This window comes from Oppia nitens, unplaced genomic scaffold (assembly GCF_028296485.1).
Source record: "Oppia nitens isolate AA-2021 unplaced genomic scaffold, nextdenovo-longstitch-racon4-pilon3 scaffold1_pilon_pilon_pilon, whole genome shotgun sequence".
NCBI classification, from domain to species: domain Eukaryota; kingdom Metazoa; phylum Arthropoda; class Arachnida; order Sarcoptiformes; family Oppiidae; genus Oppia; species Oppia nitens.
The window spans coordinates 1,283,718-1,300,408 of NW_026533199.1; the positions used below are offsets into that span (position 1 = coordinate 1,283,718).

General features: G+C 35.0%; 2 protein-coding genes across 2 annotated transcripts; both read left to right on the plus strand.

Annotated features, from left to right (window-relative positions):
- The first annotated feature begins 191 nt into the window (after positions 1–191).
- LOC128952735 (ubiquitin carboxyl-terminal hydrolase 34-like) lies at positions 192–12,408 on the plus strand. The gene is made up of 15 exons (XM_054298173.1): positions 192–390; positions 462–705; positions 778–1,586; positions 1,666–2,694; positions 2,752–4,047; positions 4,136–6,808; positions 6,936–7,951; positions 8,044–9,388; positions 9,483–10,796; positions 10,884–10,988; positions 11,076–11,321; positions 11,425–11,651; positions 11,762–11,878; positions 11,968–12,100; positions 12,191–12,408. The coding sequence occupies exons 1-15, from the start codon at positions 312–314 to the stop codon at positions 12,385–12,387; spliced, it is 10,830 nt and encodes a 3,609-aa protein (XP_054154148.1). The 5' UTR covers positions 192–311; the 3' UTR covers positions 12,388–12,408.
- A 1,490-nt stretch (positions 12,409–13,898) lies between these two features.
- On the plus strand, positions 13,899–15,569 carry LOC128951978 (uncharacterized). Its single transcript, XM_054297293.1, has 4 exons — positions 13,899–14,263; positions 14,378–14,503; positions 14,597–14,904; positions 15,214–15,569. Exons 1-4 carry the CDS (start codon positions 14,038–14,040, stop codon positions 15,346–15,348), a joined length of 795 nt encoding a protein of 264 aa, XP_054153268.1. The 5' UTR covers positions 13,899–14,037; the 3' UTR covers positions 15,349–15,569.
- Positions 15,570–16,691: the final 1,122 nt, after the last annotated feature.

A 16,691-nucleotide genomic window follows, 5' to 3' on the forward strand; every position in this document is an offset into this window, starting at 1 on the left:
TTAATGATTTTAAATAAATAGAAAAACATTGATTTAGTTATTGTTTTCAAATAAATTGATTTAACAAACATTTCAAAAAAAAAAATTCAAACATAAAATTCAAACAAATTTTTTTTGTTGGTTTGTATTTATTAATTGTTAATAACATAAATAATGATTAAATTATTGTGTGTTTTATTATTATTAATAATAATATGATTGTTGTTATCAACAAATGTCTTGAAGAAGATGATCAACAATTGATCCATTCATTAGGACCAACAAATGATTACATAATATCCTTAATATAACTACAACAACAACAACACGAAATGTCCAGCAAATTGATTGACAACAACATCAACAACATGTGTGACATTTGCAATGATATGATTGATTTGATGACCAAACGTGAGTATCAATTATTATTGGTGTCATTATCACCCAATTTTGATCCAAATCTATACCATTAATTTGAATAGATGACAATAACAGCAAGACATTGATGATGATGACGACGACGACGAGCGGCGACAACAACAACGGCAATACCAATAACAACACCAATACGAGCACCACTGCCATCAACACCATTGCCGCCGTCGCCGCCAACAATAACAACAACAACAATAGTGGTCTTAATAATAATAATAATAAAAGACACGGCGTGATAGGAAAGCCAGAGCTTAATCTTGTCATCAATTATGTCAACTCTTGGAGCCAAAGGTATTGCAGCCATTGATGACCTGTGATCTACTGGTGATCTGTTATTTACCATTTGTTTTCTTTTCCATACAGACATTGTATCTGTTGCTATAAAGATCAACGAAATTACAGTCGCTTCAACCAATTGGTTCAGTCGATCATCGAGACGACCATCAATCTCCTAAAAGTGATATCACTGACGCTGGACACCGATGATGATAACGACTACATAAGCAACGAAGAACATAGTAAACTGATGGCCGCTCATAACTTTGATGAATGGTCCAGCGATGACAGGGAACGACTACTTCATTTAGCCTCAAAGGCATTTCACGTGACATTTCCCTTATATATGGCTCAGAAGCATACTGTCAACTCCCGAGGCGACGATCCGACCACTAAAGAACTGCAATCGTTGAGCGCCTACTGTGAACTATCCGAACTGGATCTGCCATTGTATTTGATCCGCAATATTGTCTACTTTTGCGACGCTGGCGGTGTCGATCTGTTTGTCGAATGTTTTGCCAAAGGAAAGCCAAATCTTGGTCTACCACTATCGTTGGCCCACGCAATGATTGTCGTAATGGCCAATCTTAAGCCATGGATCAACTCGAATGTCATCCAACAGAAGCTAGTCTCGCTCCGTACTTATGTTATCGAATATCTGTGCAAAGTATCGGATAAAGAACTCCGAATTATCAACAATAGGACAATGTTTGAGTTTATTTGGTCGGTAGTCAAAGAGCACATTGATCTCCGTAATGGTACCATAGATCGGGAGGGATTGAATTTGGCCTTAAAATATTTTACATCATCAACACTGACAATGCGATTGACGGGAATCACTCAAATCAATAACTATATTAGTATTTATTCGGAACTCTGTCAGGCAGACTCTAATGGTAAGAAAGTTGATCCGATATAAAGTTTCTGATAATATATTAATGTTTTTTTTGTTTGTATTTCTTGTGATACCATTAGGTTTGGTCAATGCCAATACCGATTCCCTACTGGACGAGTTGGCCAATTGGATTAAAGATAATAAGATTATCGAACATATATTTGGTCCCAATTCGCACGTAGAGGTCATCAAACAGAGTCACGTTATTCTGAATTTTATTGCCACCCAAATCACTGTCCAACATATCGACGTAATTTGGTCGGCGTCGCAGATGAAACACTGCGGCCGTCAAGTACTGGACATACTGTTACCATTGATTAAGAATCTGAAACTGAAGCCAGTTTTGCACATGTATTGGTTGTTAAGAAATATGGAACCGAAAGAACATACGGAACAGACGCTGCTTTTGGCTTCGCAACTATTGAAATACATATGGAGTCAGAGTAATACGTCCAGCGGTGATATGATCAACGCCTATGGCCAGCAATCGTCGTCATCTATACAGTCGGTGAAGATGCTCGAAGATTTGACACTAGTGCGCAGTCCTATCTTTACAATGTTGCCCGGTTCTAATCAAAAGAATCGGCGACACTCGACAGGAGCCGATTCCAGTTCATCGAGTGGTTCGGTAGATAATAGCGATGACGATGAAGACGACGACGATTACGAAGTAGATTGTTCGCAGGGAGGAGTACCAGTCCGGACATTGTTTCGCCAGAAGCCGAAACGATTGTGCAATTCGAGTACTAGCGGTGCTTCGAATGACGACAAGAATAGCGCCAATAATATTGGCAGTGGTGGTGGTGGTAGTACTCGTCGTGGCGGAGGCGGCAATGGCGGCAAACCCGACAACAATAGTAACAGCGATGACAGTTCTGATGGTACATCCGAATCGGAGGACGAAGAATTGATTATACCGCAGATGAGCGATGAAAATGTTTCCACACCTGGCGTACGTCTTCATCAGGCATTGGTCGGCAATTATAGTAATTCTTCATCGAGTGATTTGGTGCCAATGGCCGTACGCGATGTTGTCGCTGCCATTCATAAAGATAATAGCGAACAGATGCCTAAAGAGCCCGACCTATCCAAGAATACATCTTTTATAAGTATGTTTATCGATATTACCGTTAATTAAAAAGACTAATTTGCAAATCTTTCTATAGACTTGAGGTTTTCCGATCGGATCCCATTCAAGTTAACAAGTGACCAGCAGCAGCAACAGCAGCAGTCATCTTCGGCGACGTCGGATTCAACAACCCAACCAAAGTCATCGATGGAAGTCATCAAAGATGTTTCGGCCCTAACAGCCAAAGCCAGTGGTAGTATTTCCGATGATTTAGTATTAGTCGATTCGGATATACAGACACCACCGGATGTTATGGAAAAATTAGTTAAACTAACCGAAGGTTTGAACAGCAAAAACAACGACGAAGACATGAGTGATAATAATTCCCGAGCCAGCAGTCGATTAAGTGGTTTAAGTGATAAAAATATGGCCGATTTTGAAGGCGAAGAACTTGATAGTGATGTGACCAAACTGGATGTTACGGACAACGAATGTTCTGATAATTATTTTGGCGGCGAACGCGACGACCAACGAAACAGCAGCGGCGGCGGCGGTAGTAAATGTCCATCATCTTCGGCATCACATAAATTGGCGTCAATAGCCCAGCAGATTGTCCAACAAGAGAGCCAATTGATGTACAATAAGATCAATACCAATAGTAGTGATAATATCGGCGAAACCACCATCACAGCCGACGACAACAACATCGACGATGTCGTCGAAGATCAGGAACTGATGGATTTGTCGTTTGAAAATGTTTGCAAACCCGGCCGTACATTGCTCTGGGATCTGCTTCAGGACGATCTAATTCAACAGTTGGCCGACGGTCTAGCGCATGAAACCGAAAAAATTTTCTGGAATACTGTCTGCTGGTCCAGTGATCGCCGAATTCGGATGAAGTTTATCGAAGGCTGTTTAGACAATTTGGCCAAAAACTATTCGGTTAATACATCGTTACGATTGTTACCGAAATTTTTGCTATCATTCCAGCAGTTTCGGGGCGGAATGGACACCCATCGTATCGTACTCTGGGCCGATAAAGAGCGAAATATGTTAAAATACTTTTTCAATAATCTGTGTATATATTGTAAATTAAGACAAGAGAAACAACAACAACAACTGATGACAACTACATCGTCATCGACGACAACAACAACGACATCGACAACTAGTTTAGAATTGTCGTCAGCAAACAAATCGTCGGATTTAAATAATTTAGACATATATTCACATTTGGATGAAATTCAGACGCGCCTTAATTTTCTAAGTTTTGTCTTTTCGAGTGCCGGTTCGCCCGATAGTTTTCGGCTAAGTCAAGAACAAATCGATACACTGTGGTCAACATTGGCCAGCGATGCCGAATCGGCTGACGAATTATTCAATTGGCTATTGAGTAAGTTATTGTTGTTGTCTTTTATTTTAATTAGTTTCAGATTAAACCCCCCATAACCTTAACACTTTCTCCTGTCTACTACGCACAGGTCAAGTACGTTCCCGTGAGAATCACGGTCTCGGCATTGATATGATGCATCATATCTTAATCGAAAAGTTGCCGCAACTATCGCCCGAACACTTCTCAATGATGGCACTGGAATTGTTGCAAACATTGTCCGCTTGTCTTCTATCTCAAGCCAATTGTAAGACCAGCGAAACAATTGACTCGACAGCCATCAAACAGTTGTGGGACATTGCGCTGAGATGTTGCAACACTGATGTCTCGATGACTGCCATCCGTCATCTGAACAGCTATTATATTAATCTTCAGCCGCCGAATACCAATCTTATCAAAGAAGAAGAATTTATCAACAAATGTATGGAATATTTGCAAACAGCGTCTAAACATCTCGAAGCTGATGAAGACAAAAGTTTGACAATAATACAGCGGACAGTCATTCTGATTAAGACTCATTTGGAGGGCTTCCGCAGTCGTTATGCCTACAACTTTCGGCGCTGGCAACTGAATGGAGATTCGGATTTGTTGAGCCATAAGACTCGTGAACGAACCGGTTCTCTATTGCGTATCAGTTGTCAGCCGGCATCGCTGCCCGACCGTACCATCATTGAGATGCAAAGTACCGATTATGTCGGTGAACTGCGAGCAGAAATTCAACAATGGTGGGAATCGTTGATCAACAAATACGAAGATGTTATTGAAAAACGGTCAACATTTTCCAATTTTAACGCCACATCCATCAGCGATGGTCCACTACGGCTGCTGACACAGGGCCAGGAGATTACCTACGATTTCGATGAGAAACAGTTGGCTGAAGTCGGTTTCAAAGACATGCAAATTGTTTTCGTATCGGTAGGTATTGCCCGTAGTTTTCGCAAATTTCGCGACAATTCCGAACCGATTGCCTTGTGGTCTCTGCCTAAGGAGCGCATACCATCGCTTCTGTTACTTCAGCCGCAAAATTTTGAACAACTATTCTCGTCGATGCAACAGTTGGGTTCGCATAAAAGTGCTAACCATATCAAAGCACAGGTACTATCTCGACGGGTCTGGGAGATTATACAACTGTTGCCTACATCACCGAATCTGTTAGACTGTTTCCAAACAATTGGATTGACTCCTGTTGTCAATCAATCGGTAGAAAATATCAATCATCTAATGACTGCCGACAACGAAATGCTAACCGAAACGACAAATACTAATACACCGTCGACATCGCAGAAGACACTATCAGCTGATCTGTTTAATAAACTATTGTCGCCATCGAGTCCGCAAAAGTTAATGTATTCGTGTCAGATTGTCGACAGTCTTAGGCGAAACTCGAAACAATGGACACAAAAGTTTATAGACTGTGACGGTCTTCAGCATCTATTCGACATATTTGTTAGCGGAGTGTTACAATCGGGCGAATCGGGTGCCGATTCTTGGAACGAATGGAAACAAGATTGTTTGGCATCTCTACTTCAACTACTCTATCAGTTTGGTGTAAATCCCATAACGCCGTCGTCGTCAACAAAATCTAGTGATAAAAACAACGACGGAGACAACAATAGTAGTAGTGGTGTCTCATCAATGATGGATCAAATGCCATCCCATACAACATCGCAGTCGTCGATTATTACCGAAATGGTACGCAAAGCCAAACGATCGCGTAAGGGATCAACTGATAAACTACTAGTGCCTCAATTGAATTCAAAATTCTTGCTAATGATACGCGATGTCGAATCTATGTTAAAAGTGTTGCTCACTATCCTGAACGAGGCCACAACCCAGGCATGCGATATGAGCCATACCTATCATACGGGATTCTGGGGTCGGGCTCAGGTAGTTCACCATACGATGACGTTTCTGATATCGTGGGCATTCAGCGATCCGCAAATTCGCGACTCGCTCTACCAGGCCGACAATCTGGAACACCTACTTAAGAAACTGGTACTCGACGACCCGGATCCGGCCATTCGACGCGAAGCCTGTACCGGATTCTATCGGCTGTGTCTGGGATTTACCGCCGACGGTACTACTGGCCATATATTTATACCGCAACTGTTGAATTCGTTGTTGAGTTTTCTGAAAGTCGCGCAAAGTATGCGTGCGCCGAAACTATCGGATACCGATGATTGTCTGATTGCCGACAAAGAGCCCTACGGTCCGGGTTGTAAAGATTACTTTTGGCTCGTTTGCCGTCTGGTCGATTCGTTGGACAAACAAAAAATATCGGACACAGCGGCGGCTGTTGTCACCACTGTTGTCACTACTGTCGATCTGGAAGTGTTGTGTACCTATATTGCCGAAGTGATTGTCAGCCGCGAAATACGCGAAACCCGACACAATACCATCGAAGACGAAGGCCTAAGAGGTCTGATATCTTTGTTGACTGTAACACTCAAACACAATCCGTCGTTCAAATACTCAAAAGTTGGCCAAAAATTTGTTACACAAGTTTTTGACTGTTTGTTTTCGCTGCCGACACAAAAAGATAAAATCCTACCCAAATGTAAGGCACCGTCAACTCGATCGGCAGCTTTCGATCTGTTAGTCGAATTGGTTAAGGGATCTGAAGACAATTATGTGGCACTAATTAGCCAAATGATGGATCAGCATAGTCCCGAATTATCCGGTCGACTAACACCGTATCCGTGGGACTATTGGCCGCACGACGATTGCCGATCGGATGCCGGTTATGTTGGTCTCACTAATTTAGGTTTGTTTAAATGTTTTTATAAACCCACACAATAACCCGGTGTTTGTTTATTGATTTATTGCCCCAAACAATTACCCGATATATAATATATCATTGAAATTAAATCGGTATATTATTATTACCGTAGGCGCCACCTGTTACATGGCATCGTGTATGCAGCACCTGTATATGATACCCGAGTCTCGTTACATAATATTATCAACAAATTTGCCATCAGTTGTCAAACATGAATCCGTACTCAAAGAATTGCAAAAAATGTTTGTCTTTCTATTGGAATCCGAACGCAAAGCCTATAATCCGAAGAGTTTCTGTAAAGTCTATACTATGGATCACCAGCCGCTCAATACGGGCGAACAGAAGGATATGACCGAATTTTTTACTGATCTCATTACCAAATTAGAAGAAATGACACCCGATCTGAAAGATATGGTCAAACGATTGTTTAGCGGTTCCCTATCGAACAATGTTGTCTCACTGGACTGTCCGCACATATCCCAGACTACCGAAGAGTTCTATACATTGCGCTGTCAAGTGGCAGACATGCGAAACCTTAACGAATCGTTGGATGAGATTACAGTTAAGGACACTTTGGAGGGCGACAATATGTATAACTGTTCCCGTTGTGGACGTAAAGTTAGAGCCGAAAAGCGGGCCTGTATTAAGAATTTACCGAAAATTTTATGTTTCAATACAATGCGCTATACATTCAATATGGTAACGATGACCAAAGAGAAGGTGAACACACACTTTTCGTTTCCGTTTCAGTTGGATATGGCTCCCTATTTGGAAAAGAATTTGATCAAAGCTTCGACAACCAATAACCCAAAGGAATCAGTTGGCGGTGACGAAGCCATGAGTACCGACAGCAACAACGACCAGCAGCAGCAACAACAACAACAGCCGCCCAATAATCTGATATCGCCCGATACCAGTACCGAATACGTACTGATTGGTGTTACCGTTCATACGGGTACCGCTGATGGCGGACATTATTATTCGTTTATCAGAGAACGCGAAACGGCCAGTGCGTGCGCTCAGGACAAGTGGTATTTGTTTAACGACGCTGAGGTCAAACCGTTTGATAAGACACAGATTGCCACTGAATGTTTTGGTGGTGAGATGACCAGCAAAACATACGATCAGGTATTTTATATTATTAAATGGCGTTTTTTTCTGAGAGATAACGGTATTTACCGATAAAAATGTTTTGTTTGTTTGTTTGTCCGGTAATTTAGGTAACCGACAAATTCATGGACTTTTCGTTTGAGAAGACCAACTCGGCTTACATGTTGTTCTACGAAAGAGTGGATAAAATCGTAACAAAAGAGTCGTCGTCGTCATCAGCTAACGAAAGTCTTGTGCCAACCAATGTCCAATTGGCACCCGATCTTAGCGAATGGATATGCGACGATAATATATCGTTTTTGAGAGATAAATCCATCTTCGAGCACACCTACTTTGACTTTATGTGGCAAATATGCGGTTATATACCACAGACATTATCATCGTCGTCCACAAACCAGTCATTGAAAGTTACGCTACTATCGGCTCGTTTGGCCACAAGTTTTGTATTGGAAACACTGATTCACGCCAAAGAAAAGCCAACAATTGCCAGTTGGATTGAATTGCTGACCAAACAGTTCAATTCATCGCAACAGGCCTGCGAATGGCTAATGGATCATCTGGCCGAAGACGATTGGTGGCCAATACAGATACTGTTGCGATGTCCCAATCAAATGGTTCGCCAACTGTTCCAACGACTCTGTATACACGTTATTGTTCAACTGAAACCAACTCAGTCGTCATTATATCTTCAGCCGCTCAGCGATGACAGTGACGACTCGAACGATGCCGAAGTGATGTCACACGTGGGCCGCTTTTCGTGTGTAACCAGATTTATACGTAAACTCTTGTCGCTGATCAGTATCGAAAATCTGACCGCCAAACCTCATCTGAAACATCTGACCGAATATTTTGCACTGTTGTGTGAATTTGCCAAACAGGGCGACGAAGAGTGCAAGTTCTTGTTGGCCGTCGAAGCCATATCGACAATAGTGTCCTTTTATATGGGACTATGCGGTAAAGCGACAAACGATTTAGTCGAAGTAATGTCCGAAGATGAAGAAGACGAAGAAGAAGATGTCTATAACGATGGCAATGGTGGCGGCGGTAACGGTCCGCACAATAGTTCAATGTTTTCCGGTAGTCATCCGTACAATCAGCGTATGACTCATACAGTCGGTCCGATGATGGACGACAAGTTTCCCAAACCGGCTTCTCTCGATAAAATGATTACTCTGGTAGCTCTGTTGGTCGAGAAATCCCGAGGCAAAGACAATCGGCTGAGACTATCCGACAGAGACTACGAAGCCATTGCCAGTCCCAAGTCGTTTCCGTTTCTTCAGCAACAGATCCGTGACAATATCAATCTGAGACAGACCTACAATCTGATCTGTTCGTTGTGTCGATTCAACGATCATTTGGCCGGACTTATCATTAATATGATATTTACATCCATTACTCGTATGCCCGACTCGAGCGGTCCATTTTTTAAGGTGCTATCAATGCTGGTTGAAATGGGTTAGTAGTATTTATTTTTATTTTTTGGGCACAATTATGTTTGTTATTGTATTTATATGACATGATTTTTTTAAAATGACTTCCCCACAAATAGGTATCTCACCCGGATTACAGCCATTTTCCAATCTAGTACTGCCCCGTATCTGGGAAATTGCCGAACAAGTACCCCTACAAACATTGGAATGGCTGACAATACAGATGCCCCGAAACAAAGTGGCCAACGCTTATGTATTACAATCGTTCGAGAGTTGGGTACTCTATTTTCTGGTCGCCCACTCCAATATGCGGGTCCGTTCAAATGCTGCACAACTATTGATCTGTTTGGTCCCCAACAATAGTTTTCGTCAAAACTATCGCCCGTCCCGGCCGTTTCCCTATTCCGGTGCCAAAGATTTCGATCTGAGTCCCGAAGCCGTACTGGTCATCGACCAGATCTATAACTATTTGCTACAACTACTGAAACGTGTCAAACTATACGCCGATCCGGCCACACATAGTACACAAAAGTTGACATCATATTTCGTTGTGATGTCCTATTGTCTGGTATCCCAACGCCAGAAACAACAATTGGTACCATTTTTCAATGACTTATGGAATCTGTTTCAACCGAAACTAAGCGAACCGGCCATTGCTATCCATCAGAACAAACAGGCGCTACTAATGTTCTGGTATATGGCCTGTCAGGACTGTCCGGAAAACGTTAAATGTATTGTCCAGTCGGCACATGTAACCAAAAATATTGCCTTCAATTATATACTCGCCGATCACGATGACCAAGAGGTGGTATTCTTCAACAAGATGATGCTTCCCAACTACTACGGCCTGTTGCGGCTTTGTTGTCAACAGTCCCGACAGTTTACCCGACAGTTGGCAATGCATCAGAATATCCAGTGGGCCTTCAAAAACATTACACCCTATATAACACAGTATCAGTTAGCGGTAACCGAATTGTTTAAATTGATGAAAATTTTCTGCGAACAACATCCCGATGCCAGTCAGCCGGAGATCCGCGATATCTTACAGTTCAAGCGCATAACATTGCAAATGTATTTGAGTTCAGTCGATGCCCGCAGTTCGTGGCAAACATTGATAACCGCAATGTCTATACTATGCGAACAAGAGGAAGATCGGCTGTTTGTGCTGACCAACAACGGTCTGATCAATACGTTTCAAGCCTTTCACGCCATGTATATCATGTTTCACGAGGCAACTGCCTGTCATATAACCAACGAATTGGTGGAATTGCAAAAGATTATCTACCAATTGTTGCGAACATTGACCGCCAATTGTAGTCAATCGGCTTTACGTGACATTAAAAACAATAATCGCGATCTCATGGATATTATGCGCAAAAATATCTTATTAGTTAATTCCTATACTCCCAGCTCCGTACGGGTTATCTGTTTAGGTATTATTTATTGATTTTTAATTTTTTCATTATCTCATATTTATTGTCAAAATATTTTTATTTATTGTTTTTTTTAACTTTTTATAGATGTTTTGACTGAATTGATTAAATTATACGCCAAAGAGTTGTTACCATTTTTGGTACAACTATTAGGTCTACAACACATCAGCTTTGCTGAACAAAGCCATACCTGTAAGTCATTGAATTTATTTATTTATTTTAAAAATAATTTATTTATTTATGCATTCAATAATTTTTAAAAATTTATTGTCATAACAGTTATTCCCGGTCCATATTTCCCGCGTCGCGGCCAACGAGTAATGCTAACAAAATCAAGTGTACGGCCATCCCGTCCACTATTTCAAATGTGTTTCAATGTTAAGATACTTGAATGCGGTAAAGGAGTCGACAAAGATTACGACAGAGCTATAGCATTGTATTTTGAACCCTACTATCAGTTTATTGAATCAATTTGTCGGACAGCCCTTCAAAATCAATTGATTACCAGTGATTTAGTTGGTCTTTGTATGTGTTATTATTTAAATTGAATATTATTGTTTTATTATTATTGATTACAATTTGTTTTTTATATTAAAAATAATTATTTTTAATTTTGTTATAATTATAGGTTCAGCGGTAGCTCTCGAAAGCCTTAACTTTAAATCAGTGATATTTCCGAAGCTATTCGTTGAATTGGTCGCCGATGAGGACACATCCGATGATTCAAAAAGTTTTGTCGATAATCTATGTTCGACCTCCTATTTCAGGGATTATCTATCACTGGTGTTGACACAGGAACGACAGTTCCTTAACAATGAGCACACATATCAGCTATTAAAGCATTATATACCAAAAGTAATTGATTTGATTGATTGATTGTTTGTTTGTAACCCTATAATGTGTAGATATGTATATATAGATAATTATTTTTATCTCTATTTTTTGTGTGTGTGTTTTTATTATAGATATACAAAAGTGTTATTTCATCAAATCTAATGTCACAAGTATTAACACTGATTAAAGCATTTTGTCAAATATTCAACACATTAGACATTAATAAGCAATGCCTACAATTAAATGGGGTATAGATATTGAATTTTGATTGAAATATATATATATATATATATTTGCGATATAATTGAGTAAACAATTTGTTGCTTTGTTTTTGCAGGATTTAAGAGCTGTTTATATAGTATTTATGGTCGAAAAACCAGATAATTTAGACGAAGACTTGACGAAACAATTTTGCGAAACATTAAACCAATTGAATGAAAAATGTGTCGAAAGAAGTAAACGTCAAACTGGTATTTAGATTTTTTTTTGTTTGTCTAATAATCACTTAAACTGATCCATAGAAAAATATAATGACATCCTATTTGTTTGGGGTTTTTCAGGCGAAACGCCACATAAAAGACGCAAAACTAAAGACGCGACCACTGATCCCAAGATCATTACTGCCGATACCGTTGAGACCACAAGCGATAGTAGCAGTGATGGCGAATCATCAGCGATCGGTGCCGACGACTGTCTATACGAGCGATTGATTGCCTCTATAAACGATTTGTTACAAACATTCAACAAGAAGTCATAGCCTTTTTTTTATATATATATATATATACTGTATATATAAAAGAAACAAAATTTGACTATAATTTGCTATAAAAAATTGACTATAAATTAAAAAGTATTTATTTATTACAATTATTATTATTTTTTTTAGTATATTATTATTATTAAAAGTATAATTATTCATTGTAAAATGTATAACTTAATTGTATAATTAATAATTTTATTTAAGTATATTATATTTATTATTATTATTATTATTTTGTTTATTAATGGACAATAATAAACCTATTAAACTAGCATTGTTTTAACAAAACAAACAAACAAAAAAAATATAAAATAATACTGTAAATTACAGCAATGTTTATTATTATTATTATTATTATTATTATTATTATTATAATACTTGTAATAATTATATGATATTGTATTACATTATTGTATATAAATTTATAGATAGAAATATAGTGTTTTTAAATAATTAAATCGATTAATTTGAATGATATAATAATAAATAATAATAAAAAGTGATTTATTTAATTATTTCTTTTTTAAAAAAATATTAATTTATTTAATTATTTTTTTTAAATGATTAATTTATAAAAAAAAATATTTACTTATAAGAGCATTTAACTAATAAAAAATTAACATGAACAAAATCTACTATCAATATCCTGTATAAATTATATATATATAATAAAATAGTATAAATTATAATTAAATAAAATATATGTTTACATTAATTTTCAGAGGAAGTTATCTAATGATAAAATTTAATTAATTTTTATTTTATTTTTTTTGATATAATTATATATAATTTTAATTCTTGAATCTACTGGAATTTACAGTTTATTTATAATTAAAAAAAATAGTTTAATCAAACACTACTCACTAAATCAACAACAACAACAAAATGCTTACTATTTAGCAATCAATTTGAATATAAATATTTAATAAACAAAATTATTATTAGGAAAGTCAGTCACTTGTGAAACCATCAAACAAAAAATAGATATAAATTTTCACAAAATCAACACTTAATTAAAAGTTAAAATTTTTGTGTTTATTTTATACATACTGTATATCAAAGAAATGATAGTCAAGTTAATTATATTTTATTTATTTAAATTTATATATTATAACTAATGATTAATAAAAATTAGTTAATTACTGTAATTAATCTGAAGTGTTATAATAAAATAGTATTTAATTAATTTATTTTTAATAATTCTAATAAACACATTTTACCTGAACTTATTTACTAGTAATAAATTTAGCAAAAATTTGTTTTTTTATTATATAATTTATATTTTATTTTTTAAAAAATTTAGCTAATGATCTTGATCATTATTAGCTATAATCATGATATGGCATTGACAGTTATACTCAAATCTAATCAAATATGTATAATATATATAAATGTAGTAATTGTGTGACACTAAATAAGTAATTATAAATTATAAATTTTTATTAAAATTATAGCCATTTAAGTAATTTATTAGTTTATTAAATTGTAGTATTAAATCGAAAAAAACATGTTTAGAAAATAGTTTTTATTTTAAATCAAACATTTTATTAACAATTAATTAGTTAATTGTTAACTATTATATATAAGATTTAAAAAGTTTAACTAAATTTTTTGTTTAAAATATTTATAAAAAAAAGTTAAAATCAGATGATAATGATGTATAAGTCATCTAAAATAACATATTTTAGTAGTATTTTATTTGTTGTTATTGCGATAGCATTGACCACAACTGTCGAGGTATGGGCCGACGATGACACGACAGCGACAACAACATTGGCCACTAATACCATTGTCGATAGTGTCGCCGACAACACCAATACCATCGATGAGTCGCCAGTAGCTGATGAAGAAGCCAATTGGTCTCATTGTAGATGTAATTAAGTGCTTATATATGATATCAATTTTTTTTAAAAAATCAATTTAATTAACTTAAAAAAACTCTGTATTTGATGTATTTAATCAAATTTTTTTTGTGAATAATTTTCAGTTGAAAACAATACATTAATTCCGCTCCAATCGGAGGACACACACGTCTATGTGACCAACCATTCCCGGACTCATAACCGATGTGTGTTTATTAGGGGCACAATTGCATTGCTTGACATTAGATTTAGTAAATTATGTTTTTTTATTTAATTATTTAATATATGCAAAAAAATAATAGTATAGTTTTTAATCCCCAATAAAAATTAATTAATTTTTTTAGAGGCAACGACTAACTCGCCAGAGATAGAAAGGGGTGTTGTGGCCAAAATATATATGCCTGCACTGGGAAAGTATGTACGCATACCGTATGGCAGTCTTATCAATCCGTGCCAAACAATGAGAGATCTGAATGCAACCAATACAACAACAACAACAACAACAACGACAACTACCGGTGCCGTTACAGTCAACAAACTTAACGAAACTCTATCACCGTTTGAGAACAATAACTGTATGCAAACTGGTATACAAAATGGTCACTACTATCACTCTATGGGAGAGTTTGTAGTGTCCGATGATTTTCCGCAAGTAATTAATTTTTTATTTACTTAATTAAGTTTTATTTAATTTTATAATTATAAATGTATCTATAAATTATAATATACACAATATATTATCATTCATAATGATATCATAGTCATATGATAATTAGAATATATAATCAATAATTATATATAAATTTTTTGTATATAATATTTTTTTAAAAATTTAATCTATTGATAATTTTTTATATGTATAAAATATGATGATTATTATTAACTAAGCATAAGTTTATTGAGTGATCAATTAATTAATTAATGTATACAATTTGTTTGTTGTTGTTATTGATAACTACAGGTGCAAAACATACAGGTGATGATCTTGTTTAGACACAAAGTTGCCGATCGACGGGTTAGTAGTTTAAGAAAATGGGAAAAACATCCAGGTCCTCTATTCCAGTGTATTGTTTTGGACAATTGTGATGTCATATAAGACAAAAAAAAAACAAAAAAAAATAAAAAATTTATATCAATATTTCTGTATATTGAAATTTATTATACATATATACCGTATATATATATTAGATTTTTTGTTGAATATTATTTTAACATTAGGTTATGTTGTTTTTTAAAAAATACTCATTATTAACATAGTAAACAAAACTATTATAAAATGTATTTATTGATCTAAAATTTATTTTTAAAAAATACATTATATATATATATATATATACAGTAAATGGTTAATTTTAAATTAATTACCATGTTTTAAAATAATATATTTGTGTTATTATATATTTAAAAAAAAAAAATTATTCAATTATTTTTTATTACATAGTAGTGTAAATTGTTTTTTTTTTATAAAAAAAAGTTGTTATAACTTAATTTACTGTACTATTTATAAATATTAATATAATATATAATGTATTAACAATTTTTTTTTTAAATTATCATTTCACTTTAAACAATTTACAAACAAACAAAATTAAGTATAACCTAAAAATAAAATAAAATAAAATAAAATTTTCAAAATTTAATTGTTATTATTTATATATATATAGTATTTATATATAGTTTTAAAATTTTAAGATTATATTACAGATTGAGGTCATTTGATGCTATACTTGATGTTGAAAATTGAAAATTATTTGTTGAATGAATTTTTTTTAGTTTTCAATGAAAAGAAACTTTTGAGTACATTATGACCGCACAAATTGTAAATTATAGTTATATTTTTAAATATAGTAAATATAAATTATAAATCAATTTTAATTTTATTTTAGGTATATTTAAAAAAAGTAACTCACGTTTCACTTATATAGTGTATAATTTATTGGCTATAACTTATTTGGCTAAAACTAAAAGTTATTTATATAGTTATAACGGAAAATTTTTGTGATTTACAATTACATAGTATAATATATGTGTCAGAAAACATTATACTGTATATACTAATAATGTATTCAATAATAGGATAATAATAATAATAATAATTTTGAAAAATAAAGGACCCATAACTTATATACAGTATTTAATTTATATGTCATATATTAAATATTTATTATATGTCATATATATAAGTATGTATTTAAAAGTGGTATAACTTTTTTCTTAAAAATTTTGTTGTGTGTGTGTGTTTGTGCATCACATAAGTTAACCACTTTTTTGTAATGCATATACTGTATATTGAATATATATATAATCGTTTAATTTATACATACATGTATATCAATATATATAGGAAAATTGTGACTCATATTGTTATAATGTATTATTATGAGTAATTTAATCAACAAAAATTTATTTTATCTTGTTAAGTTAAACAATAAATAATAT

What these genes read in the sequence shown, in the direction of transcription:
- LOC128952735 (XM_054298173.1), top strand. Translation starts at nt 312, where the DNA reads ATGTCCAGCAAATTGATTGACAACAACATCAACAACATGTGTGACATT. An exon ending in ATCAATGCTGGTTGAAATGG is followed by an intron (nt 9,389 to 9,482) that starts GTTAGTAGTATT and finishes CCCCACAAATAG; the next exon opens with GTATCTCACCCGGATTACAG. An exon ending in TGCTGAACAAAGCCATACCT is followed by an intron (nt 10,989 to 11,075) that starts GTAAGTCATTGA and finishes TTGTCATAACAG; the next exon opens with TTATTCCCGGTCCATATTTC.
- LOC128951978 (XM_054297293.1), top strand. Translation starts at nt 14,038, where the DNA reads ATGATAATGATGTATAAGTCATCTAAAATAACATATTTTAGTAGTATT. An exon ending in CAATTGGTCTCATTGTAGAT is followed by an intron (nt 14,264 to 14,377) that starts GTAATTAAGTGC and finishes AATAATTTTCAG; the next exon opens with TTGAAAACAATACATTAATT. An exon ending in ATTGCTTGACATTAGATTTA is followed by an intron (nt 14,504 to 14,596) that starts GTAAATTATGTT and finishes TAATTTTTTTAG; the next exon opens with AGGCAACGACTAACTCGCCA.